Below are 27,881 nucleotides of genomic sequence, written 5' to 3' on the forward strand. Positions count from 1 at the left end.
CCCCTAACTCTTAGTGTAATTCACCCTTGTTAATTTTTAGCGATATACAAAAAATAGTTATAAAGAATTATTTTTAGCAACGATTTTACTAGAACTTATTTTCAATAAGAATTAATAAGAATTATGTCCAACTATTAGAACATATTGATAGTTTATCCTAGAATTAAAATGCCTAATGGGTCATAGAAAGTGTAATGGAAGGGTAGGTTGAGATTTATTTTTCACGTCAACCACTTCATAACTGTATATAATACCAATTTTTTCATTATATTTTCTAGAAAAATATTTGAAATACTTAATTTATCACCCTTAACAATTACTCCTAATGATGTGTTTGACAAATGTCAAATTTTAATTTGTCAAACATTGAGATCTAACCTTAATGTCACATTATTAAGGGTCATTTAATAATAATAAATTAGAGGATAAAATATTATTATATTTTCTATGAACCATTTGGTGAAGCATTTTGTATTCCTGCTATTTTAAGATTGCCCCAGTCAATCCATGAATCCATTCAACAGCTTGAATCATATTTTTAAGGGCAAATTACATATACACCCCTCGAGGTTTGGCTAAATTACAGATGCCCCCCTGAGGTTTGAGAAATTACGAATTCCCCCCTGAATGCTATATTTGCATAAGAAATTAGGGGGTAATTTGTTATGAAATATAAACCTCAGGGGGCAAATTGTTATGAAAATACAAACCTCAGGGGGCGGGATGTAATTTTCGAAACCTCAGGGGGGTATCTGTAATTTAGTCAAACCTCGAGGGGTGTATATGTAATTTGCCCTATTTTTAATCACCCTACTTTAAGGTTATCTTTAAAATTATAAGATTTAGAGCAAATACGAGGCATCCCCTCTTTTAAAAAAAAAAAAAAAAAAAAAAAAAAAAAAAAAAAAAAAAAAAATCGCCTTAGGGCATTTTGCCTATTACAAAAGTACACTATTTATTGTATATTTTTTATAAGAAGGAAGACGGTTTGTTTATATTTATATAGAATTTTTATAAATAAATATATCGTTTTTGAATAGTCAACGTCAAAAATAAAAATATAATTAGTTTATATAAGACTCTTAATGATTTTTAAAAAATATAATAAATTTGAGAGGATAAAATTGAAATTAAAAAATTAAAAAAAAAAAAAAAAAAAACATAATAGGCTCATTACATTTTTATAATAGTAGTAGATTTTTAAACTTACCAACTACATTAAGATAATGGAATCCACCTGATCGTAGATTATGTTACATTGTGTCAATTCATTTATTTTAATTATAATTGCTTATTACGATACGATATCAATAAAATATTATATATTATATCAGTAATCAACTGCATCCACACAAATTTAAAGGTGTATAACATGAGTTTTTTGCTAGTATTTATTAGGGGAAATTGCAAAAAATAAAAATAAAAATAAAATAAAAGTTCAACAAATAATTGCAAAATGATGGTTGAAGATCACAAGAGATGCATATTCTGATAAAATATAATTCGAAGCAGAGCTTTGATAAAAAAAAATAAAATAAAAACAAAAAAACCAACAGTATGAGGGATATGCTGTTTGGTTTCAGGCAGTTCTGGCTTGTAACATCTGTAACAATTTCTAGTCACAACATTTCAATGAAGCTTCACGAAATTGTACAATAAACTATTGTTAGGATCAAAATTTTACCCAAAAACACAAGAATCTGCTACAATTAGACTGATCTAATATGGTTTTGGCAGGCTCGGCTTCATTCAATGTCTGTGTTTGGATCATAGTTTTGCATTGAAATTTGAAAAGAAAAAGAAAAAAAGAGAGAGAAATATGAATGAAATATAATTTAAATATTTTCCCCATTTCTCTTGCCTTTCTTTTTCCTTTTCAAATCATTATCCAAATCCATGATCCAAATACAACCGTAATCTCTCCATGAACTGTTAGTTTTAAAATGCTTTGAGAGAGAGAGAGAGAGAGAGAGAGCTAAAATGGTCAATAATTGAGAATGCTTAGGTCTAGTATTGAAATTCAGTACTGAGATCAACATCATCATCTACTGGGACATTAAGGCAAACCAGAGAGATACTCTTATGCTGTGTTTGGTTGAGAGATTTGGGAAGGAATTTGAAAAGGGAAATGGAAAAGGTAGGTGAAATGTGAATAAAACATGTCTATATTTTATCTAGTTTCACACACATTTTCCTTTTCCCTTTCCAAATCCCTCCCCAAATCCCCCAACCAAACACAGTATTAAGGCACCTCAAATATGCACACAAGGAAGAATCAAGCATACAGATACTCTGATGCAAGTTGAAATAATTAAATAGCAGTGAAAGACCAAAAAATTGATGCATGGAATACCCTTAGCACATGCCAAACAGTAAAGAGAATAGCACAAATCAAGATTACAGAAACAGAAACACGACAAGTTGGCCCAGAGTGAAGCAATCTGTCGCGAGAATCATGAAATTAATATGTAGCTCAACGCTAGCATGCAAAAGAACACAACAATCCATGTCTGGTTTTGAAAACGGGATAAAGACCATACTTTTAACAGCATGTTGCACAAAAACAACAATTCAAGTCGGCCAAAAAAACAAAAAAAAAAAAACTCACTAAGAAGCACAAGAGGCAGAGTTTAAGGCATTCGCTCTGGCATCTCCGAAGACAGATGTCATTCCAATTGGGCACTTGATGTTGGTTGACATAGACAGTGCGGGCACAGGCATCAGAGCAGGCATCGAGCTCAGACACACCACAAACAGTAACACAAGTCTTCTTTCTTGCACGAGCACCCTTTATTCTCTGCTCCTCACTATGCCTTCTCTTAATTCTAAAAGCTTGCCCTGCAACAATCACTGGAAGAATACTTCTGCACTCTAGAATGGAAAAATAAATAAATAATAATAATAAATTAATACATAAACTTATTTGTTTACCTGCTATGGTTTACAGAACTTACTACATGAAATTAAGCATTTTCATTCAGCACAAATACACGTTACAAAGCCAAGAAGTGGCAAGACATGTCTCCTACAAGGGGAAAAAGAAAAGAAAAATACAAAACCACACTATTTCTAACACAAAAAGTTTCAAATGCTGTACAACACAATCTAAGCAGGGGCGGAGTTAGGATTTTTGTCAGCAGGAGCAAAACCTTACATAAAACAAAATTTTCCTTATTTGATATTACACTCCAAAATTCTACCAAATCAATCAAAGCAGATCAATGACATACACAACAAAAGAGATAGATGGAAATCAAAAGAAAAAGAAAATAAGACAAATAAATTCGGCGTTCCTTTTTTTTTTCGTAATTGCAGTCCAAATTTTGTCATGTGCATACATTGAAAATTGTATTATGTATAATTTTTTATACTATAGACAAATATGAAGTGCATTTATTTATAAAAAAGGGAGAGTGCAAATATCACCTCCCTAAAATAAGTGGGGAGGTTAAATAAAGTATCAAAGAAGAAAATTGAAAAAATAATTAAAATCAAAGGTAAAAAAAATAATTTTAAAATTTAATGAAAAATCAATAAACAAATCCTAAAACCATGGGTGAAAAAAGTTCTTAAAATTCAGTGCGAGCAATTTTAAAATATCATTGGGGCAATTTTAGAAATAAATTCTAAAACTGTGAATAAAAGTGAAGTTTTCCAAACTCAATGGGAGCAATTGCCCTGACTTGCCCCAACGTAAATCCACCCTCTAGTCTAAGTTTCTATTGATCAACGAAAACAACATCAGCAAAGAAGTGCATCATGCAGTTAAATGGGACTACTTATCATTGAGAGCGAAATATTTTAGATTATGTCCCTAAAAACTTAGCAAACCTTAGCAACAAATAAGGACATGCAGCCTAGTTCAGGGGAATTGTCACTCTAAAAGTCCTCTAGAATTTTGTAATACTATTAGTTTAAAATTACTTAGACAACACCAGGTAACTTTTTCAAACATTACACTATTTCAGGTCTGTGTCAATAACAATACCACAGTTCTTCAAAACAATGTTGCATGCCTAAGTTATTACATGGGACACCAGATTCCAAGTTAACAAGCTGGAGCTATGTTGCATAGACAACACCGGGCAAGAAACCACAAGTTTGAAATAATGCATTTGCAAAACACAGATCAATGAAACAGCATATGTTTTGTATGCAAGAATATGTATAGGGCTATATACTCAATAGGGAGTAATCATTATCACTTCTCCCTAATTCACAACCCCACTTCTTTGAACAAAACCTGCATTGTGTCATGGGAATTAATTTTAAATATATATTATATCCAACTTTTTTACATTTTTTTACGGAAACCCTCTTTCAATGTTTCTATACTAGGTACTTTTCTTTCTACTAAATGAAAGCAATGTCACAATGTCAAAGTGTAGCAGTTGTGTTTGTGTCCAACAAGTATGGTGGACACAAACCTTGCTTAGCTTCAAGTAGCACATGATAGCATTTAGTTTATGTATTTGCACAACAAGCTTACAATCTAAAAAAGTCACACTCTTACTGACTAAAACTCAACTCTTGGGTGGTTTTTTTTCAATAAATGAAATAAGCACAAATTGAAAAGAATCCACGTTCTGCCATTCTTTAGCATCATTGACAAGTGCATAAGCTTTTTATTCAAGCATGCAACAAGTATATATTTCCAATAACTGTTTCAAAATTTACTTTTTCAAACAACAGAGCATCACCAGAAATCAAACCCATACCAGATACCATAAAAAATATTGAGCAAAACTCAAGTCTAATAATACAAGAGTCTATTTTAAAAAATCAATATATGCTTCTCCATCGCTGTAGTTCTTTAAATTTAAAATCTCCATATAGAAGGATTAACCAAAACACCAGTCCTAATGAATTATACAAGTACTAATTTAATACAATCACAAACTCAGCAATTTTAAGTGAGCATATTCATATCCATAACACTTGTAGATACATAAATGAGTGAGCATGTATATCTCTATATCTAAAAACATAGAAAGCATTAGTCTAAATATTCCACAGTTTAGGCACATAATGGTCCAAAAATACAACCTCAACAACATCAAACCCAAAATGCCCAGATTAATTGGAAAAATTAATAAACCCTAAAACTAAGAGGTCCACTACTATCAAACAAAATCACACATTGACTAGAAATTAATCAAAAAAAATTTAGTACATTTATTGTTGTGAATAGTAAGTTTAAACAATCATTACAAAATAAAAGAAATACCAAGATAAGGGCAAAGAGAGAGAGAGACCCTAGGAGGAGGAGAAGAAGGAGGTGGAGTGCAGATCTCGACTATACCAGCATCTCCAACACTAATAGGTAGCCATTTTGCCAAGCAAAAGTAAAAGTAAAAACACTCTATTTTGCATATAATGTGTACTCAAACAAGATTCTTCACTTTGGCTAGCCATTCAAACTAATTTAACCAATTTTCAAAAGAAGAATGCTATATACATAAAATAAAATTTAAAAAAAGGGCTAAATTTTGCATGGCATGACAACCATAGATGTGGACATGGCAGTAAAACTGTTTTTATCTTTCACACGAGAACTTCAATGATCATCATTTTAATCACAAATTTGCATTCTAAGCAATAACGTTTATAATAACAGTTTCACCCATTGCAACCAGCGAAGTCTCCATCCACGAGTCATGACATGCATCACTGGATTAACAGTTTCACCCATTCCTCTTACAACTATTGAAGAGTAATACTAAGCATCATACAAGCATCAGGAAAAAAAAAAAAAAAAAAAAAAAAAACCCATAATTTAATTTATCAAGGACTGAACTTAAATAGTCTTTGATATGAAGCATCAACAAATTGATAGTTTGTATAAGGCCAACCCAAATCTTCCATACACAAAAATATCATGATCAAATAGAAAAAGCAAAAAGGGAGTGAGAAATCATTAAATAAAAAAAGAGAGAAAAATTATGGGAAAAAACATTATTAATAGAAACAATGGTTGATACCTAGACAAGAAGGTTCTTTTCTGAAACCCTAATAGCGAAATCACCTACTTATTAAACACAATGAGATTTAATCAAAGGATTCATAGGTGGCTTAAATACCTAATTATGAATCATGGGTGGCTGAATTTTGAACAAGGGAAGAGAGGGGTTTTGGGGGAGAGTCGACGTAGAGAGGGTTTGGGTAAGAGAGAGAGAGAGAGAGAGATACCTGAATGAGTTGCAGAAGCTTGAAGATGATGCCAATGGCGGTTAAGTTTGAGACCAACTCCACCACACTGTACTACTCCTAGGGATCTTGAACCCAACCCAAGAAAAGCTTTTTTGGTTCTCTCTCTCTCTCTCTCTCTCTCTCTCTCTAAAGCTTCTGAAAGGAGAAAAAAAGAAGAAAAAAAATTCCTTCATTAAAACGACGCGGTTTTGGTGAAATCAAATAGTCAAATCTCAGCCATCCACGCCGAAAGTGGGACAGGCGGCACTTCCTTCTCACTCAACTCCACGATCACTCCACACTAATCATTGTAGAGGATCCTCACTCTATTCACTATTATATTATCACATACTAGTACTACATACCCCCAACTAGACAAATCCTCACTCTTCTCCATTCTTGTTCCTCCACTTCCTTACCTTCCGATTGGCGTTGGCCTTTCCTACCCTACTCTCTGCTCACTGTCTCTTCTTCCTGCTCACCACCGCTGCTCTCTGCTCATCGTCATCGGTGCATCTCTCTCTCTCTCTCTCTATATATATATATATAATATAACTACTCACAGTCTGGGATCACTAATGTTGTTCCTCTTTCTTTCTTTTTTTTTAATTTTTTTTATTTAAAACCCATATTAATAATTTTTATTTGTTTTGGATTCACAACTCTTCTAATAACATTCTAATAAATTTCCCATACATTCAATAAATTGAGTAATGTTGACATTTCTGTGGATTAGCTCTAGAATTATGTTAGATGTTGGATGATGTTTTTTTTTTTTTAGTATTTATTGCCTTGTTAAATTGTTATTGTATAATTTGTTTGAATTGATGGATTTTTAGTTTGCTAGTTTGTTAATATTTAATGTTATATTAGATGAATATTTTAATTTTGACTATTTTAGTTAATTTATAAATTAGATCTTTTTACTCTTTGATTCAAATTCTGTAATTTAAATTATATTTTTTATAAACCGCCAATCCACCCGAACCACCAAAGAAAATTCGCCATTATTTGCCAACCGAACCACCGGTTTTTGGTAAAAAAAATGACAATTTCTAATGACACTTTTATCAATCCACCACCTGCCTTACGGTTTCTATTTTTCTCCTAAACCGCACTGACCCCCACTGCAAACACCCCTAATACTATCTATCCCCCTCCCTCTTCTCCTCATTTTCCTTGTATTGGATTGGATTGGAAGTACGCCGCGTCGCCTACACTATCTCTGGTAAATTATCCGAGTCTTGCTTCATTTTTTCGCCTTTAATTTTTTCATGCACAACCTCTCCTCTGTTGATTTGGTGGTTGTTTCTTAATTTGTCGGTGTTGGATTTATAGTGATTTGGGTGTCTCCTACAGAGCACATAGGCTGTGTGTGTGTGTGTGTGTGTGTTTGGACATATATTACTTTTAATTATCTATCTTGTTTCCTCTTATCACTCCTTTTCAAATTCATGGAAAAAACTGTTTGATTTTCAGGAGACATACCTCCTTCCTTTTCATTTCTCTCTCTATTATGTTTGTGACTTCCTGAACATTTAAATTAAACTCCTTTACGCTGTGTTTGGTTGGGGATTTGAAAAGGAATTTGGAAAGGGAAAATATGTGTGAAATTAGGTGAAATAGAGATATTTTATTCACATTTCATTTACCTTTTCTTTTCCGTTTCCAAATCCCTTCACAAATCCCCCAACCAAACACAACGTTAGGAGAGAAAAAAAAACAAGCCTAGCTTCTACACAAAATCTAACAAGTAGATTAACATACAAGGAGAAACCAAAACAAGGCCAAGCAATAATCAACGGGCACACCTACGATTTCATAGGAGTCTTACAACTTGATTTCTTAGACTTGACAGAGAGGCTAACCTTTTCAGCAAGTTTAAGATTGGTAATTCTCTCAAGAAGTTTTTTCTTGTTTTCCACTTTTGAAGATGGGTTTGGCCATGAAACAATGAATGTTCCATCTGAAAGGGATTGAGGAGCTCCTTTGGGACATGAAGATCATCTAGGGGCTAACCCATTTATATTACCCACGTCTTCGACAATTTCTTTCTCTTCCTTTGAAGCCTTTACATCGGAATATCTTCATTCGCATTAAAGCACACTCTTAAGATCCACAAAAAAAGAAACCTCCTCATTGGCTACACAAGTATTGAGAATATCAAATGCATTCGATGAAGATGGAGGAGGTGTAGGAACAAAGTTAACCATAGGAGCATCAACAACGTCCTTGCCTTTTTTCTTTTTCACTTCAACCCATTCATTTGGCTTGCCTCCCTCCTTCATCTCGGCTACTTCTTTGGCCTTCCACCCTTGTTTGAGTTTACTAGGAGCTTGAGTTTTCGATTTACTTGGATACAAACTTGTAGCATGACCAAATATTTTGCATTCTCCACACACTTGGGGTTTCCAAGGAACTTCCACTTTGATTTCGAACAGTTCTTCATATCCTAAGTTTATAACAAAAGAGGGTGAAATCTCCTTAGTAGCTTCTATCTCAATACAAATTCTAGCAAATGTTAACCATATATGGTTTTGAGTAAATTCATCAAGATACAACGGATTACTGATAAAACTTGCTATGTAACTCAATCCCTCCTCAGTCCAAAGTTCAAGGGGCACATTGAAAAATTTTACCCATATCGACACACTTGAGAAGACATTTTTAGTAAGGGTCATACCAGGGTGCCATTTTTTTATAACAATCAATTTGCTCCCAATATGATGAGGCCTCTCATCAAGAATGGACTTTAAAGTTCTTCATTTTTAATCTTGAATACAAAGTAGCCATTATCTAAGGTTACAATCTTTTCAAGATTTTCAAGATTTTCCTTCCACAACTTGTAGGCCCAAGTCTTCACTTGGAAGAAAGACAATTTTCTATCAATAAAATAACCCACGAGAGCATGTTCCCATTACTTAAACCCAATTTTAAAGATTTCCAATGGGATTTGAAGTTGATTGTTCTCATAACCCACCGAGTATCTCTTGAGACTTTTAACTACTTTCTTCTTGGCAATCTTAGATTTAAATAAACCACTACAGGGTGTAGAGATAACATTACGGGAAGAAAACTTACCCAATCCATTGGAACTATGGCTTTGGACCATTTCTGCTTCAGTCTGAGAGTCCATAGAAGCCACATCCACCAAACCCTCTACACATGACATTCGGACCTGAGCATGCCCTTTTGCCTCATTGTAGTCCTGCACATTTGTGGTTGGGGCACTTCCCTTTGTTGCTGTCTCAATATCCCCCATTGGTTTTGGGACGGTTGTTTTGCCCAGGCCTTGTTCTGAAGAAGAGCCCTGGCAAACACTAGAACCCACCATGGCATTGTAAGCTTCAGGGGAATCACAGTAAGTCTCTTCAATGTCAAAATCATCATGTTCAAACTCAAGTTCTAATTGCCTTTGCATATAGTCTATATTACTCTGGTTTTTATCATTGGCTTGATTTGAACTATTAGGGCCCAATTTCTTTTTCACTAAGCTAGAATGGAATTCTTTAAGAGGGATTTTGGACGAGCTACCCCTCTTGCTTCTTAATTTCTTACCCATTTTCAGCAAACAGATTGGGGAAAATGGGAAGGAATCACAACCCAATAGCTATCAAGGATAAATCAACAACAATAGAAAGATTTGAAACCTGTAACATGCACTGGCTTCTGCGGCTGCATCTTCGTGCTCCAAAACCCTAGCTCTCAATCTTGGGTTTCTCTCTCTCTCTCTCTCTCTCTGAACCAACGAAAGGAGAACTCACCGGAAATACCGCTGATGTATCGACACAGACACAGACCATCAATCGCTGGTTGCTAGTCGCCGCCGGCGTCTGGCCTCCTTCGTCACTATCCCATGGTTGCCACCGGGTTTATCTCTCTCTCTCTCTCTCAATTACATGGTTATATTTATTTACTAGGTTAACAAATAAATGAGCCTTTTGTTTGGATTGTAAAATTATAAAACATTAAATCAAGAAATATGGAAATGCAAGGCTTGCTTTGCAAATGTTAACCATATTTCTACCTTAAGAACTCATAAATTAAAAAGCATAATTGGTGACCATCTTTTAGAATTTTAGAAAAAAGAACATAGCCAGTGGGTGAGCATGGTCCGAATTGGATCGAATTGGGATAAAATCAAAATTAATCCGTTATTTATGATTCTTGAAAAATTAGAACCAATCTAATCCGTTTAAATTATGGAACCAATTTGAACCAATCCATTTAAACACGGATTAGATCAGTTTAAGACCACGAATTCACATAATTAAATAACAAATATATATATATATATATATATATGACACTTTAATTTAATAAAAACATAAACATAACGCTATATTAGTTCCACAATAGCAACATGTCTTTCTATAATAGCGACATACTGTTCTAGAATTTAAACAACCATAAGAAAGTTGGTTTCACCATAATTATTTAGACCATTACAAATTAAAACTAAAACTAACAAACAAAAGTAATAAAAGAAGATATTATGCGGGTTGAGGTTTGAATTTAGGTTTCATATGGAATAAGAGAATATAATATGGGGGAAGATGTATAATAAAAATATAGACTATTTATACACGGTCCGGATCGGTTCCAATTCAGAACCATGAGGTTCAATTCGGAATCAACCCGTGGACTACGAATTTTTAATTCTTCAATCCGGAACCAAACCACGAATTCAAAAAATAAATCCAAACCTATCGAATTGAACTGGACTAGATCAGATTGCGGATTTTACGGATTCTTTACGCAGGCCTAGAACACATATAGAATGTTCTTCATAGGCCAAGAAAGACAGGCCCGCTGCCAATTTTTGAAGAGATTTGTTTTGGATAGATAAATAGGTATATATATGTACATAGGATATATTAAGTGCAATAATGCTAGGTAGCTCAAAATTTTGTGGCTCAAATTGCTCAAATCATTCAAAACGACGTCGTTTTGAGTATAAATGAGTGTAAAACGACATCGTTTTGACAGATTTGAGCCATTTGAGCCACAAAATTTTGAGCTACCAAACATTTTCCTATTAAGTGCACTATGTGAGTGTTTGGAAAGTAAATTTTTTTGTAAGTTTTTTTAATTATAAAATATTATTGGAGAAAATTTTTTTTGTGTTTAGAAAGATAGTTGAGTTTTTTTGTTGTTAGATGTGATATTTATGGGGGAAAAATAAAATAATTATGAAATTTGATGTGATATTTTGTTTGAATTTTTTTTTTTTTTATTTGGTAAAACATTTATCTTGTAGTGAAAAAAAATAAAAAACAAAAAAGCCCAAAAATTAAGTTCCCAAACACCCCATAGAGCTAGGCTATTATAGCACCCGGAAAAGAAAAAAAAAAAAAAAGTTAAACTATTACATCAAAATAGGACCCACAATCCTACCTCATTAGTACAACTTTAAAGCTATTACTTTGGTGGTCCCAAACATTATTCTTTAGAGAACAGCAAGTGGTCATAGTGGTGGTAGAGAAAATGGTGATCATGGTGGTCATCCACTTATCCATATATTCACAAGAAGTTTGAAATAATTATACCAATCTCCTCTCCATTAATGGTAATATAAATGGTGTTATAGGCAGATAATGAAATCTCTTTTTTAATCTTAAATATTTTGTATTTTATTTATCAAATTTAACATAAATATCAAAAGACAAAATTAACCTTCTTTCTTCTTCTTTCTCCAATCCATCATACAACCACCTTGCATTTCTCTCTATTCAATTTGAGAGATTATTACTTTAGGGTTTTGAGAAAAGTATTCGATTGAATATAAATTAGCCGTGAAGATAATTTATAATATATAACAGTCTTGCTATCTAAAGCTTTGGGAACAATGGAGAAGACAGAAATTGTAGCTTTAATTTACTCACTGTGAAGTGTTGAGTTCTTTTGTCTTGATGTATATATATATATATTTTTTTTTTCTCTCATGCACCTAGCAGTTAGTTTTATGAAAACTTTTTGTCTTTGGTACAAACCACAAAATTTATGAACAATTTAGGAACCTTGGTAGCAAAGCCAAATGGAAACTGGTGGTGTGTTTGGTGTATTTTCTGAAAACTGCATTCTCTTCTAAAAAATAGACATGAAAATTAGTTTCAAAAATTTTATAAAAAAAACTGATCTGAAAACATCGATAATTGAAAATGATACCAAATAGAACTAGTTATGTGTGAGCTCATTTCCCTAGATAAGCATCCCATCTTTTGAACTTGATTGCTCAATAATTCAAGCTTGTGTGAGGACATGCTTGATTAGGCCTTTAGGTATTTTAAGCATGCTGCTGATGTCTATGTATCAATAGCCAAAGATATATAGAGACTTATAAAAAGGATTGATTAAACTATGGTGGTATTATTCAGATAATTATTGATCTTATAGTACTTGATGTACTTAAAAGTAAGGTTGATCAGTGCTCTTTTTCCCCCCATTATTGTACTTCTTTGCTTAACTGGTGTATGCTCTGCTCCTCACTCCATAAATGGTTTTTTGCTTTGATGATTGTGATATGTATCTAAGTATTGTGACCTAGGTAGGACAAACACTTAAAATGGATGAGCGTTGTCCATGTCAAACACATGTGGGAAACTGACACTTCTTGGACAATCACAGACACATCAAAACTTCCTAGGTGTGTGCATAGTTTGGAAATATATTTTAAGGACCATAGAAGTAGCAGTGTCTGGCACTCTTAGAAATCAGATGACCATCTGTAGCATCCAACCTTTACTCCTTAGTTTTTAGAAATTAAGAGAGATGAAGAAGAAAGAAATGCAATGTGGTATATATATATATGTGCTGTGATTGATCTAGCATTGAACAGAACCTTTTTACTGTTGTAAAGAATGTGAGGCTAAAGGAAAGAGAAATGCAAAAAAAAATGTAGTTATGTATATGATTTTGTCTAGTTACATCTTTCACATGATGCAATTCTTAATTCAGACATGCAAGAATTTATCAAAATTATCTAATGATATTATATACTTGCCAAGGAGGATAATATATCTTTTACATATAAAAATATTTGCGGTTACATTGCCATGTCCATGTCCTAATTTCTTCAAAGTTGTCTTGTCAGCATTTTGTGTCGTATTTATCTTTGTCATGTGTCCTCCTTTGTCTATGTAGCTAGTAGTTCACGATAATGATTATTATGTTATTATTTTGCCCCCTCTGGATGCTTCTTGTTCATTAATTGTTGTGTGACTTATTTTTAGCAGTTACTGGCGATGAATGTCAAACTGGCTTAACAATTATACCAGTTAACAGGTAGTGATATTGTAGCATATGGATATAATTGAATCCATCCTCAATATTCCTGTGCAAGATCCACCAGGGGAGGAGTTCTCTTCTGCTGCCTTGAATTGGTCCAACATTGGAACTCCTGAGCGTCATGATGATGTAGCCCTTATTCCTTATGCTAGAGTTGATGCATTCATAATTGGAGAGTGCTCTAATGTAGAATGCCCAACACGGTTCCATATTGAGAGGGGAAGAAAACGATCCAGAGGCAGCTTAAATGAGTACAAGAGTGATGAATATTTGGAGTATAGGATGTAAGTTCTCCAGTTTGTTTGCATATAACTTGTATCCATATTGCTCCTTTTTAAAATGTGACAAGGTTATATTCCCATGCCATTAACAATTGACAATATATTTATGACAGGCACCAAGGTAGATACCACTGGGCTTGTAGGAAGGTGGTATTGGTAGCCATTTTGTCTCTCAACCTTGAAACTATGAGCTCAAGTCCTGTTGTTGCCTTGCCATTTAAAAAAATAATAATAATAAAACTAATATTGATATCACAAGGCAAGGATACCTTCTATCTTTGGTTGGAAACTGTGATGACATTTATAGGGAAAAACTTGATGTTGTCTTACGCTGTGTTTGGTTGGGGGATTTGGGAAGGGAAATGGAAATGAAAGGAAAAGGAGAAAGAATTAATAGAATTCCAAATCCCAACTATGTTTGGTTGTGTTGGTTATAAAATAGAATTGATGTCCTAAAAGGTCTCCTATTTCTTTATTTATTTCTCACTCCCTTTCTTTTCTCATATATTTTTTATTATAACCAAACATAAATAGGATTACATTTCTCATTCATTTTCCAAATCCCACCCCAAAAACCCCAACCAAACACAGCATTAATGTTTTCCATTTCAATTATATTCTTAAATGTTTCAAACCTGTGACCAATATCAACTTGACATCACTTACATATGTAATATGACGTGAATTCAGAAAACTTTTAGACTGGGTTTCACTGAAGATACTACCGAATTTGGGATTAGTGGCTAAACCAAATTATAGAACTTAATACCAAACAATTGGAGGTGGTCTACCCGTGCAAATGTCTGGTTCAGTTGACAAATAGATCCTGGTGGACACTGAGGTCTTTATCCGTAGGTAACGAATACAAAATATTTCTTTTAATGTATGCAAGTTCTGTTTCAATCATTTTTACGTCATTCATTTTCTTTCCATTTCTTCTTTGTGAAGGTATTGGTGTTCTTTTGGTCCTGAAAATTATGGGGAAGGTGGAGGCACATTACCAAGCCGAAGATATCGACTCAACACCCGAAACCGTGCTGCTAGACCTCAATCCATGAAAGGATGTACATGCCATTTTGTAGTGAAGCGTTTGTATGCTCGTCCGTCACTTGCGCTAATTATACATAATGATAGGCGCCACATAAACAAGTCCGGTTTTGTCTGTCAGGGGCCACTTGACAGAGATGCGATTGGCCCTGGTGCCAAGAAAATTCCCTACATATGCAATGAGATTCAACAGCAAACTATGTCTATGATCTATCTTGGAATTCCTGAGGAAAATGTGTTGGAGAAGCACATTGAGGGGATAGAGCGCTACTGTGGTTCAAATGCAAAAGTAAATAGCCTTGCTTCCCAATATGTCCACAAACTTGGGATGATTATTAAGCGTTCTACGCATGAATTGGATCTAGATGACCAAGCTAGCATTCGAATGTGGGTTAAACGCAATAAGAAATGTATTTTCTTTTATCAGGACGCTACAGAAACAGATCCTTTTGTTCTTGGGATTCAAACTGAATGGCAATTGCAACAAATGATCCGTTTTGGTCATCGCAGTTTCATGGCAGCCAATTCAACTTTTGGAATAAAGAGAATTAAGGTAATGAATTTAGTGATAATACCCTTATGCATATAAGCTTTACAAGAATTGCCATATAGGCAAGGTTTTAAAAAGCGGCCGCAACCGTTACGTAACACCGTTACGTAACGGTTTTGGCGGTTACTGCCACCCGTTACGGCCGCTTTTGCAGTGTGATTGAGATTCATAGGTGTGTCGACCGTAGCGGCTGCCGTAGTGGTCGTAACGGCTTGTTATGCACCGTTACGTAACGGTTCCAAACTGTTTCTTTCGAAAAAACACATAAAAAAGCTGAAAATTGGGGAAGAGGGATAGAGAGAAGAGGGAAGATAAAGAGAGAAAATGGAGGAGTAAGAGATAGAGAGAGAAAAGAGGGAAGATGAAAAACATGTTATTGATTTGTTGAAGCTGTAAGGCTTATGCTATTCTATTCAGCTGATATCACTCAACCATTTTGTTTGTGTGTGTCTATTTATATATTATTTGAAAATAATAATAATAATAACAAGTGTGATCATTATCTATTTGGCTTGGTTAAAATATGTATACATATATATATTTAGGCTTTTATTTATTCTCTTACTTTTATCATTGTTTATCTTATATATATAATAGTTAGTGATTGATTTTTTGTATAATATAAAGTTATTAATTATTAAAATAAAATGTAAAAAACTCAGTTTTAGTGATTTAAAAATATGAAATATATTGGATCATACTTAAAAATTTATAAAAATTGATCAATATTTATTTTTAACCCAATAAATATGATCATGGAAAAAAAATATGCGTATCGGTAAGTTTTTTTCAAATTGTGCGAAAAATAAAAAAATTCACGGTTCCGGTTACCGCAACCGTTACACTACGGCCTTTACACCCTGCAACCGCAACCGCTCCACCGCCACCGTTACGGCGACCGCAACCGCTTTTCAGAACCTTGCATATAGGATTCTTATGTCATGATCTCTGAATGGCAGTACCCTTTGTGCACTCTTCTTGTGTTTGATTCAAGACAACATGCACTCCCTGTTGCGTGGATCATTACTCGCAGCATTGCTAAGCCTGATGTGTCAAAATGGATGAAAGCTTTACTCGATCGTGTTCATGCTGTTGACCCTGGTTGGAAGATCAATGGGTTTTTAATTGATGATGCAGCAACAGAGATTGATCCTATAAGGCACGGTGATCTTAATATTTTCTATTTAAATTTATCTACAATGCCAATGCACTTCATTTACATAGCGTCTATTCTTCCAGGGATACATTTGCCTGTCCTATCCTATTTTCCCTGTGGCGTGTTGGTGGATCATGGCTGTGGAATGTTGTCAAAAGATGTAGTAACATTGAAGTTCAACGAGAGATTTTTAGACGGCTTGGAAAAATAGTATATAGCATTTGGGACAGAGTGGATTCCACGGTTGCGTTAGAAGAATTAACCCAAGATTTTGTCGATCAAACTTCCTTTTGCAATATTTCAAGGCCTCTTGGGTGCCCAAGTTTGGTTAGATGATCTCTATCTGTCTCTACCCTTAATTTGTTTTTTTAGAAGTTAATAATCTGGCATTGTTATTATACATTTTTTTTTTTTTTTTGTTTAAATGCAGAAATGTGGCTTACGACAATGAGAACCCTTCCTCTGGCAAGCCAGGAGGCATCGGGTGCCATAGAAGCATATTCTGTGAAGCTGAAAGTCAAATTCTACGATGATTCACTGTAACAACCCTCGTACTGTTTACTGATTTATGACCGATTGATTACCGTTAATTACCGATTACTGCTAAACGGAACTAATAACTGACTGATAATTGAACTAAGTAAAGTACTGAACTGACTGATTGAAATTGGAATCTGAATTAACTGAGTATATGTTACTTAATTGCATTCTATCTGTTTGATTGTCTGATTATCTGTTCATGTTTATATGTTTAAACTGCTAAATTGAAGGCCATATCGGCGGCCGAATTAGAAACCGATTGATGTTCCATGATCCTCAGAATTAATGCGATATTATGGTATATTTATCTGAAAACTGATTAGGTATGATTAAATTAGATTAAAATGAGCCAATTGAAGAGTTGGACTTAATTACCGTTTTGCCATTGAGTGGGCCACTATCTCACACACATACTTGAGCCAAGAACAACATTTCCTCAGCCATTTTCCTTCTCATTGCCGACCAAGAGGGAAGAGAGGAGAGAGAGTGAGAGGAATTGAATTCTACCTTGGGTTTTGCTTGGAGAATTGAAGGAATTGAAGTTTAGATTGCATATTTGAGCTCCTAGTCTTCTAATTCAAGCTCTAGGTAAGGATCTTATCTTCTTATTGATGCTATTGAACTAGTTCTTGCATGGTTCATGCTTCATTGTAGAACTAAGTCATGATTTGGGTCATTAATGGTGAATTGAAGCTCATTTCTTGCATGCATGGTTGAATTAATGAGTTTTGAGTTGAATTCATGGTAAATGGTTACATGCATGTCCATGTTGTAAGAGTAGACCATGTTTTCATCTTGTTTTGAAAAGAATGAGCTCATTTGAACAAGCTTTGAAGCTTTGATTTGGTTTAAATCCATGCATGTTTGCATGTTCTTCATATTTTTGAAAATGGGTTTGAATGAGGCTTTAATTGACTCACCTTTGGGGCTTGAATTCATAAATTGAGCTTTGAAACTTGTTATACATTGAATTTAGTTATGTTTTCCAGAATTTGGGCCCAAGAGGTCGAGTTTGGAGTGGTAGAATGCTTGGTTTGAGCTTGGGAGGCAGATCTGGAAATTCCAGATTTGGCTTCCTCGCTCGAGCGAAGGATTCCCCGCTCGAGCGAGCACCTTTGTCCAGGGCTCCGCTCGAGCGACCATCGAGCGACCATCGCGCGTAAAATTTCAGCATCCAGTACTTTTACTGTTTTGCAGACCGCTCGAGCGAAGGATTACTCGCTCGAGCGAAGCCTTTGATTTTGGACTTACGCTCGAGCGTAGAAAGTCTCGCTCGAGCGAGGCTCCTATTTTCAGCAAACTTTACGAAATGTTTTCTAAGTGTATTTTTGCATCCTCATCCCATCCTAGGCATTCTTAGGCCTAGTTTAAGGCATCTTGATGAGGATATCATTGTAGAACACACCAAGGCAAATTAGGGATTAAGTTATGAGATTTCCCAACTGTGTAGCTTAGTGTGTGTTCAATCTGTTAACTGTGTAGGGTTGGCGACTAGGGAGACACGCTCTAGCATACTGTAGCCCAGAACTCTGTGAGTAACAATTGTGTAAAGATATGTTCACAAATGATTATTTTCTGAACAACTGAACTGCACTGTTTTCTGAACTGATTACTGTTAACTGAATGAATGTATGTCCTTTATTTCTGAACTGTACTGTGGCATCCTTAGTACTTACTGTTTACTGTTACTGTTACTGCGACAGAATTCTCTGTCGGTTCCCTCGTGGAACCACTACTGTTTACTGACTGATGGCCATCATTACTGTTCGGTCTTTTAAGACCTACTGTTACTGCTATGCTAATGGATGTACCACATATGACTGTTTACTGTACTGAGCAACTGAATTACTGATTGAAATGAACTGTTTTCATTACTGTAAGGACATTCATTCTAAACCCCTTTACGCTTTATGTTATTCACTGGGCTTTAGCTCACTGCTCATATATATATGTAGGTGTACAGGCACCAGACCGCAGCTAGAGGCGTCAGGGTTACTCCAGTTTTGTCAAGCCAGCCTTTGTGCCTCACTGCGAGGTTCCGAGCCTACTGTTAAGGCTTAGGGGTGTTTTAGAATTTCCCCCTTTCTGTACTGTCTAACTGTTCTGTATAGACTGACTGTTTACTGTACTGTTATACAAGGAGTAGGTCCCTGTACTGTGTGACTGTAAATTTTGTATACTGTGTTGTACAGACGGAATGTTTTCTGTACTGTTATGTGGGGTTGAGTCCCTAGCTTGAATGGATGTGAATATTGTACATACTGTTCTGTACTGTTTATGTGTGAATATATGAAAAGCCTTTTTGCATACAGACTGTCACAGCTCATTGGACACTATTTATTTACTGTATTGGCTTCCGCCAGGCCCTGTACTCTGTTTTACTGTATTACTGTTCAGCAGGCCTTCGGTAATCTCGGATTACTGGCCGGTTACGGTGCTAAACCCATAGGGCCGGGTTTGGGTCGTGACAGAGTGGTATCAGAGCGATACTTACCACGAGTTATACCGCACACACGTGTCCAAATGAGCTATAGGGTGTCCTAGAAAAGTGATTAGGGCATCTCATGAGCATGATAAGTGTGTGGTTATGTTATGACTAAATATCTGCTAATGTGTTAAACTGTTAAACAAATGACTGCTTATGTATAAAACTGTTATAACTGCTTATAGTGAAATGGACAATGCAAATGAACCTGAATCCTCGTCTACCGAGGCAAGAATGGAAAGAATGGAAAGAATGATAGAACTGATAACTGCTAGACTTGAACAACAGAACCAACCACCTCCTCCTCCGGTACAGCCGGAACCTAATGTTAATGTGAATGATGGGGATATTATTGCTCTGACCCAGAAGTTCCGCAAAATGAAACCGCCATCCTTTCAGGGAGGCCTTGAACCGTTAAAAGCTGAAGCGTGGGTGCTTGAGACAGAGAAATTATTTGAGGTGTTCCCGTGCTCTGAAGCGAATAAGGTATTGTTAGCTACCTTCACCCTCCAAGAAGAAGCTAGAAGGTGGTGGATGTTAATCCGTGAAACAAACACTGTTATGACTTGGGCTCAGTTCAAGGAGTCCTTCTTTGAAAAGTACTTCCCTCAGTGTGTCAGGGATAGAAAAGTGACTGAATTTGAACAGCTGAAGCAGGGCACAATGTCCGTTGCAGAATATGAAACCAAATTTACTGAACTTGCCCGTTATGCACCGCACATGGTGGATACTGAATATAAGAAGGCCAGAAAATTTGAAGGTGGCCTTAATGTGGCAATACTTGACCGGATAAATGTTTTGAAATTACCGACTTTTGTGGGTGTTCTCGACCGGGCATTGATGGCCGAGTCGAACATTGCAGCAGTGAAACAATCTGAAACACCAACAACTGAATGGCATGGAAAAAGGCAGAGTTTCAAATTTAAGAAAGGCAAGCACAACCCAGCCAACAAGAAACAGAATACGGGGTTGACAACTAGCCCCAGCCAAGGGAGTGGTTTCATACCACCCTGTTCTGAATGTGGCAAGAAGCACAAAGGGGTTTGCTACAGAATATCTGGAGCCTGTTACAGGTGTGGCAAGGTGGGCCACATGGTTAAAGACTGCCCCTCTGCTCCACAAGCCAGTGGTAAAGCTGCACCAAGCGCAGCAGTATCAAATGCTCCACCAAAGCCTAACCCTAAAGCTACCGGGAAAGAGCCTATGAGGCAAGGCCGAGTGTTCGCACTAGTACCGGGAGATGTGCAGAATACCGAGACCGTTGTGTCAGGTATTCTCTCTATCTGTACTCAAAATGCATATGTACTGATTGATTCGGGGTCTACGCATTCTTATGTATCATATGCTTTTTCACGGAAATTGGATAGACCCTTAGAACCCATGAGCTATCTGCTAGTCGTATCATCACCCGTAGGGGGATCCATGACATGTGCTTATATGTACCCCGCATGTGAAATTATTGTTGGGGATATGCATCTGTTTATTGATTTACTGCCATTGAACATTGATCATTTTGACGTAATATTGGGGATGGATTGGTTACAAAAATATCATGCCACTATTGACTGTGTGACCAAGCAAGTTGTTTTCCGTCCACCTGGTCTGCCTGCATTTGTGTTTAATGGGAGTGGAGTAGTACCTCCTCCGTATTTGATTTCGTCAGTGAAAGCTGTTAAATTAATTAGAAAGGGGTGTAAAGGATATCTGTGTTCTGTACTGACTGTGTCTACTGATGATAGCGTTAAAAATGATGTGAATTGCATTCCTATAGTCAGAGAATTTCCAGATGTTTTCCCAGATAATCTTCCAGGAGATTTGACTGACAGGGAGATTGAATTTACCGTTGATGTGATTCCCGGAACACAACCAGTTTCGAAAGCTCCTTACAGAATGGCTCCAACTGAACTGAAGGAACTGAAAGTGCAATTGCAAGAACTGTTAGATAAAAAGTTCATCAGACCTAGCACTTCGCCATGGGGTGCTCCAGTTTTGTTTGTCAAGAAGAAAGATGGCTCACTGAGACTGTGCATTGACTACCGTGAACTGAATAAGGTAACTGTAAAGAACAAATACCCATTACCGCGTATTGATGATTTATTTGATCAGTTACAGGGGGCACAAGTGTTTTCCAAGATTGATCTTAGATCGGGGGTATCATCAACTGAAGGTTAAACCAGATGACATTGATAAAACTGCTTTTAGAACGAGGTATGGACACTACGAATTTTTGGTTATGCCTTTCGGAGTCACGAATGCCCCTGCTGCTTTTATGGACCTCATGAACAGAATTTTTAAACCATACCTTGATGACTTTATTGTTGTATTTATCGATGACATATTGATTTACTCCAAAAGTATAGAACAGCATGAACATCATCTGAGACTTGCCCTACAAACCTTAAGAGAACAGAAACTGTATGCTAAACTGTCTAAATGCGAATTTTGGCTTGACCATGTTATGTTTTTGGGGCATGTTGTTAGCAAAAATGGAATTTCTGTTGATCCGCAGAAAATTGAAGCTGTAGTGAACTGGCCTAGACCGACCAATGTGACTGAAGTCCGAAGCTTTTTGGGACTGGCTGGATATTACAGAAGATTTGTCAAAGATTTCTCCAAAATTGCCCTACCATTGACTCAGTTAACTCAAAAGGGGACATCATTTGACTGGACCGACCAAAGAGAATCTGCTTTCCAGGAGTTGAAAACTCGACTTGTGACTGCACCAGTTTTGACTTTACCCTCAGGTACGGATGGTTATACTGTATTTAGTGATGCTTCTCATAAGGGTCTGGGGTGTGTTTTAATGCAGAATGGGAGAGTTATTGCTTATGCTTCCCGACAACTGAGACCGCATGAAAAGAACTACCCAACCCATGATCTGGAACTTGCTGCAGTAGTATTTGCACTGAAAATCTGGCGTCACTATCTGTATGGGGTGACATGTGAAGTGTACACCGACCACAAGAGTTTGAAGTATTTCTTCACACAGAAAGAACTGAATATGAGACAGCGGAGATGGCTAGAACTGATAAAGGATTATGACCTACAGATCTTGTACCACCCAGGAAAAGCCAATACCGTTGCCGATGCATTGAGCCGGAAATCGATTGGAAACTTAGCATGTTTGCTTACAGGACAGAAAGAGTTGCTTTGTGACCTTGAAAAATCTGAAATAGAAATTGTTTTGAGAGAACAAGGTGGAACCTTAGCTGCTATTTCTGCCCAACCGGCGCTGATTGAAGAGATTAAAGAGAAACAGCAACTGGATGACTTCTTGAAGAAGATCATCGAAGAAAGAGAATCTAAACCGAGACCGGGATTCAAATTTGAGAATAATGTACTGAAATTTCAAGAAAGACTGTGTGTACCAAATGATACTGAACTGAAAAGAAGAGTTCTGCGAGAAGGCCACAATTCGAAATTGTCTATCCATCCGGGGAATACGAAAATGTACCAAGATCTGAAACAGAATTTCTGGTGGCCGGGAATGAAGAAAGAAATTGCTGATTTTGTATCCAAATGTCTTCATTGCCAACAGGTCAAAGCTGAACATCAGCGACCTGCCGGATTATTGCAACCCTTACCCATACCAGAGTGGAAATGGGAGCATATCACGATGGATTTTATCGTCGGGTTACCTCGCTCCAGAAAAGGTATGGATTCAATTTGGGTTATTGTTGATAGAATAACCAAATCTGCTCACTTCTTACCTGTCAAGACGATTTATAATGCGGACAAATTGGCTGTTATCTATATTGATGAAATTGTTAGACTGCATGGAGTGCCCGTGTCTATTGTTTCTGACAGGGATTCGAAGTTTACATCGAGGTTTTGGCAAAGCCTACAGACTGCATTGGGTACTGAATTGAGGCTGAGTAGTGCCTATCATCCTCAGACAGATGGCCAATCTGAAAGGACCATCCAAACTCTGGAGGATCTACTGAGAATGTGTGTCCTTGATTTTCAGGGAGACTGGGAAAGTCATTTGCCCTTAGCTGAATTCGCCTACAACAACAGCTACCATTCGAGTATTGGCATGGCGCCTTTCGAGGCATTGTATGGCAGAAAATGTAGATCTCCAATCTGCTGGGCAGAAGTTGGAGATGGGCCTTTGCTTGGGCCCGAGATTGTGTATGAAACAACTGAGAAAGTGAAACTGATACAGCAAAGACTGAAAACTGCACAGAGCAGACAGAAAAGTTATGCAGATGTCAGAAGACGGGACAGAGAGTATGAAGTGGGTGATCACGTTTTTGTGAAAGTGACACCAATGAAAGGCCAGACTCGTTTTGGAGTCAAAGGCAAGTTAGCACCGAGATACGTCGGACCGTATGAGATTATTGAGAAAATTAATCCGGTGGCGTATCAAGTTGCGCTCCCTCCTGAAATGGAACACATGCATAATGTTTTCCACATTTCTATGTTAAGAGACTACCTTCGGGATCCCTTCCATGTAATAGAGCCTACCCACGTAGTGTTGAGTGATGACTACACATACGAGGAACGGCCTATACAGATTGTAAACAGACGGATCAAGAAACTGAGAAACAAAGAGATCCCGTTAGTGAAAGTTGACTGGCAAAACCACGGTGGCGTGAATGCCACTTGGGAAAGGGAAGATGACATGGCCAAACGATATCCTGAACTGTTTCCACTGAATCCTGTTTTCTTCCAGAATGAAGGTAACTCGAGTTTAGAGGACTAAACTCTTTATAAGGAGGGGAGACTGTAACAACCCTCGTACTGTTTACTGATTTATGACCGATTGATTACCGTTAATTACCGATTACTGCTAAACGGAACTAATAACTGACTGATAATTGAACTAAGTAAAGTACTGAACTGACTGATTAAAATTGGAATCTGAATTAACTGAGTATATGTTACTTAATTGCATTCTATCTGTTTGATTGTCTGATTATCTGTTCATGTTTATATGTTTAAACTGCTAAATTGAAGGCCATATCGGCGGCCGAATTAGAAACCGATTGATGTTCCATGATCCTCAGAATTAATGCGATATTATGGTATATTTATCTGAAAACTGATTAGGTATGATTAAATTAGATTAAAATGAGCCAATTGAAGAGTTGGACTTAATTACCGTTTTGCCATTGAGTGGGCCACTATCTCACACACATACTTGAGCCAAGAACAACATTTCCTCAGCCATTTTCCTTCTCATTGCCGACCAAGAGGGAAGAGAGGAGAGAGAGTGAGAGGAATTGAATTCTACCTTGGGTTTTGCTTGGAGAATTGAAGGAATTGAAGTTTAGATTGCATATTTGAGCTCCTAGTCTTCTAATTCAAGCTCTAGGTAAGGATCTTATCTTCTTATTGATGCTATTGAACTAGTTCTTGCATGGTTCATGCTTCATTGTAGAACTAAGTCATGATTTGGGTCATTAATGGTGAATTGAAGCTCATTTCTTGCATGCATGGTTGAATTAATGAGTTTTGAGTTGAATTCATGGTAAATGGTTACATGCATGTCCATGTTGTAAGAGTAGACCATGTTTTCATCTTGTTTTGAAAAGAATGAGCTCATTTGAACAAGCTTTGAAGCTTTGATTTGGTTTAAATCCATGCATGTTTGCATGTTCTTCATATTTTTGAAAATGGGTTTGAATGAGGCTTTAATTGACTCACCTTTGGGGCTTGAATTCATAAATTGAGCTTTGAAACTTGTTATACATTGAATTTAGTTATGTTTTCCAGAATTTGGGCCCAAGAGGTCGAGTTTGGAGTGGTAGAATGCTTGGTTTGAGCTTGGGAGGCAGATCTGGAAATTCCAGATTTGGCTTCCTCGCTCGAGCGAAGGATTCCCCGCTCGAGCGAGCACCTTTGTCCAGGGCTCCGCTCGAGCGACCATCGAGCGACCATCGCGCGTAAAATTTCAGCATCCAGTACTTTTACTGTTTTGCAGACCGCTCGAGCGAAGGATTACTCGCTCGAGCGAAGCCTTTGATTTTGGACTTACGCTCGAGCGTAGAAAGTCTCGCTCGAGCGAGGCTCCTATTTTCAGCAAACTTTACGAAATGTTTTCTAAGTGTATTTTTGCATCCTCATCCCATCCTAGGCATTCTTAGGCCTAGTTTAAGGCATCTTGATGAGGATATCATTGTAGAACACACCAAGGCAAATTAGGGATTAAGTTATGAGATTTCCCAACTGTGTAGCTTAGTGTGTGTTCAATCTGTTAACTGTGTAGGGTTGGCGACTAGGGAGACACGCTCTAGCATACTGTAGCCCAGAACTCTGTGAGTAACAATTGTGTAAAGATATGTTCACAAATGATTATTTTCTGAACAACTGAACTGCACTGTTTTCTGAACTGATTACTGTTAACTGAATGAATGTATGTCCTTTATTTCTGAACTGTACTGTGGCATCCTTAGTACTTACTGTTTACTGTTACTGTTACTGCGACAGAATTCTCTGTCGGTTCCCTCGTGGAACCACTACTGTTTACTGACTGATGGCCATCATTACTGTTCGGTCTTTTAAGACCTACTGTTACTGCTATGCTAATGGATGTACCACATATGACTGTTTACTGTACTGAGCAACTGAATTACTGATTGAAATGAACTGTTTTCATTACTGTAAGGACATTCATTCTAAACCCCTTTACGCTTTATGTTATTCACTGGGCTTTAGCTCACTGCTCATATATATATGTAGGTGTACAGGCACCAGACCGCAGCTAGAGGCGTCAGGGTTACTCCAGTTTTGTCAAGCCAGCCTTTGTGCCTCACTGCGAGGTTCCGAGCCTACTGTTAAGGCTTAGGGGTGTTTTAGAATTTCCCCCTTTCTGTACTGTCTAACTGTTCTGTATAGACTGACTGTTTACTGTACTGTTATACAAGGAGTAGGTCCCTGTACTGTGTGACTGTAAATTTTGTATACTGTGTTGTACAGACGGAATGTTTTCTGTACTGTTATGTGGGGTTGAGTCCCTAGCTTGAATGGATGTGAATATTGTACATACTGTTCTGTACTGTTTATGTGTGAATATATGAAAAGCCTTTTTGCATACAGACTGTCACAGCTCATTGGACACTATTTATTTACTGTATTGGCTTCCGCCAGGCCCTGTACTCTGTTTTACTGTATTACTGTTCAGCAGGCCTTCGGTAATCTCGGATTACTGGCCGGTTACGGTGCTAAACCCATAGGGCCGGGTTTGGGTCGTGACATTCACATCTTGGTGCACTTCAGAGAGTAAATTGGTTAGTGCACAAGCTGACAGCTGAGTTGCACTCAAGCTATTGGCTCGACGGTTATGCCAATGAAAGTGATTCCTTTCAAAATGTCAAGGAGGAATATATTGCTTCCACCTCATGGCACCAAGCACTTCAAATTCCCAATTCTGCTGTTATCTTGGATGATAAAGACCATCTACTTGCCAAGGTTGTGAGCCAAAATGACAACAGCTTGACACATCCAGTGTGGAATCCCGGATCAGAATTTTCTTTTTGTGATTGTTCTTGGTCAATGCAGGGAAACCTCTGCAAGCATGTTATGAAGGTTAATATGATCTGCGAAAATCATCAAGGCCATCAAGCTTCCATGTCGTATCAGTCATTTAAGGAAATTTTAATGAATCTGTGGAAAAACCCAATTGATGATTCAGTTGGACTGGATTTGTCAACAGCATGGACGCACCAGATGCTCGACCAAATTCAGAAACTTGTTGAACTGAACAGTGCATTGACATTGGAAGTGTAGTGAATAATCTGCCACTGAAATGGGTTGCTAAGAAAGGTAGAACATCTATTGGCATTGGCAAGACTTCTTCAACTCTGGCTTGCCATCCAGCGCAAAGAGCAATGCTGTTGCGCATAACAGGAATCGGAAGCGGAAGAGGTTGTCAAGGTTGAGATGACTATTCGAGTTGGTAAATATTGGAGTGCTTCTTGGACAGATCAGCCCATGCGTGCTCAATTTTATCTCACAACTCATGTTATATGCTTTACGAGGCGTATGGTTCTGATTTTGTAGCTGGAGATCTTGCTAGTCAGCAATTGGAGACATCTTTGATCAGCCAACAGGTATGCACGATGCTGGCCCGAAAGATGCAGATTTATGAACCTGTGATTTGAAGGAACCGTAGATGTATTATAGGTTTGTTCTTCTTGCACATTTACGGGAAAGTTCAACGGCATAAACTTTATAATCGTGTCGGACTTTAGGTAATTTCGCAGTTGTTGTGCTTCTGGGTTGCTTCGTGAACAATCATTCTTTTTTCTTTTGTTTTTATTCTTCTTGTAGTTCTCTATTTATACAAGTTTTTGTTGGAAAATAGAAATGGTCAAATGATCGTAGTCATGCATCAGTAACATG

The 27,881-nt window shown here is 36.9% G+C and overlaps 1 protein-coding gene and 1 pseudogene across 10 annotated transcripts; one reads left to right on the top strand and one right to left on the bottom strand.

Annotated features, from left to right (window-relative positions):
• Nucleotides 1-2,432: 2,432 nt before the first annotated feature.
• On the bottom strand, nt 2,433-10,243 carry LOC114292225 (uncharacterized). 9 transcript variants are annotated; one of them, XM_082889744.1, is made up of 4 exons: nt 9,840-10,080; nt 9,271-9,499; nt 8,058-8,641; nt 2,433-2,864 (listed from the first exon to the last, which is right to left on the bottom strand). In XM_082889744.1, the coding sequence occupies exons 1-3, from the start codon at nt 9,846-9,848 to the stop codon at nt 8,286-8,288; spliced, it is 594 nt and encodes a 197-aa protein (XP_082745870.1). In that variant the 5' UTR covers nt 9,849-10,080; the 3' UTR covers nt 2,433-2,864; nt 8,058-8,285. The 9 variants fall into 9 exon arrangements, 7 of the variants coding, with proteins under 7 accessions (XP_082745870.1, XP_082745869.1, XP_082745867.1 ...); XM_082889743.1 differs by having other exon boundaries at nt 2,433-2,871; XM_082889741.1 differs by having other exon boundaries at nt 2,433-2,871; nt 9,271-9,558; nt 9,840-10,070.
• Nucleotides 10,244-11,420: 1,177 nt separating this feature from the next.
• LOC114291627 (uncharacterized) lies at nt 11,421-27,540 on the top strand (annotated as a pseudogene). Its single transcript, XR_014341420.1, has 6 exons — nt 11,421-13,760; nt 14,706-15,357; nt 16,314-16,513; nt 16,573-16,837; nt 16,941-17,042; nt 26,734-27,540. The product of XR_014341420.1 is annotated as an uncharacterized LOC114291627 (transcript).
• The last annotated feature ends 341 nt before the right edge of the window (nt 27,541-27,881 follow it).

Source organism: Camellia sinensis, chromosome 1 (genome assembly GCF_055761805.1).
Source record: "Camellia sinensis isolate YWXY chromosome 1, ASM5576180v1, whole genome shotgun sequence".
Lineage (NCBI taxonomy): Eukaryota > Viridiplantae > Streptophyta > Magnoliopsida > Ericales > Theaceae > Camellia > Camellia sinensis.

Coding starts and splice junctions, on each gene's coding strand:
- LOC114292225 (XM_082889738.1), bottom strand. CDS start 9,751: ATGGGTAAGAAATTAAGAAGCAAGAGGGGTAGCTCGTCCAAAATCCCT. Junction 8,642..9,270: donor CCATAGTTCCAATGGATTGG/GTAAGTTTTCTT, acceptor TTATAAACTTAG/GATATGAAGAACTGTTCGAA.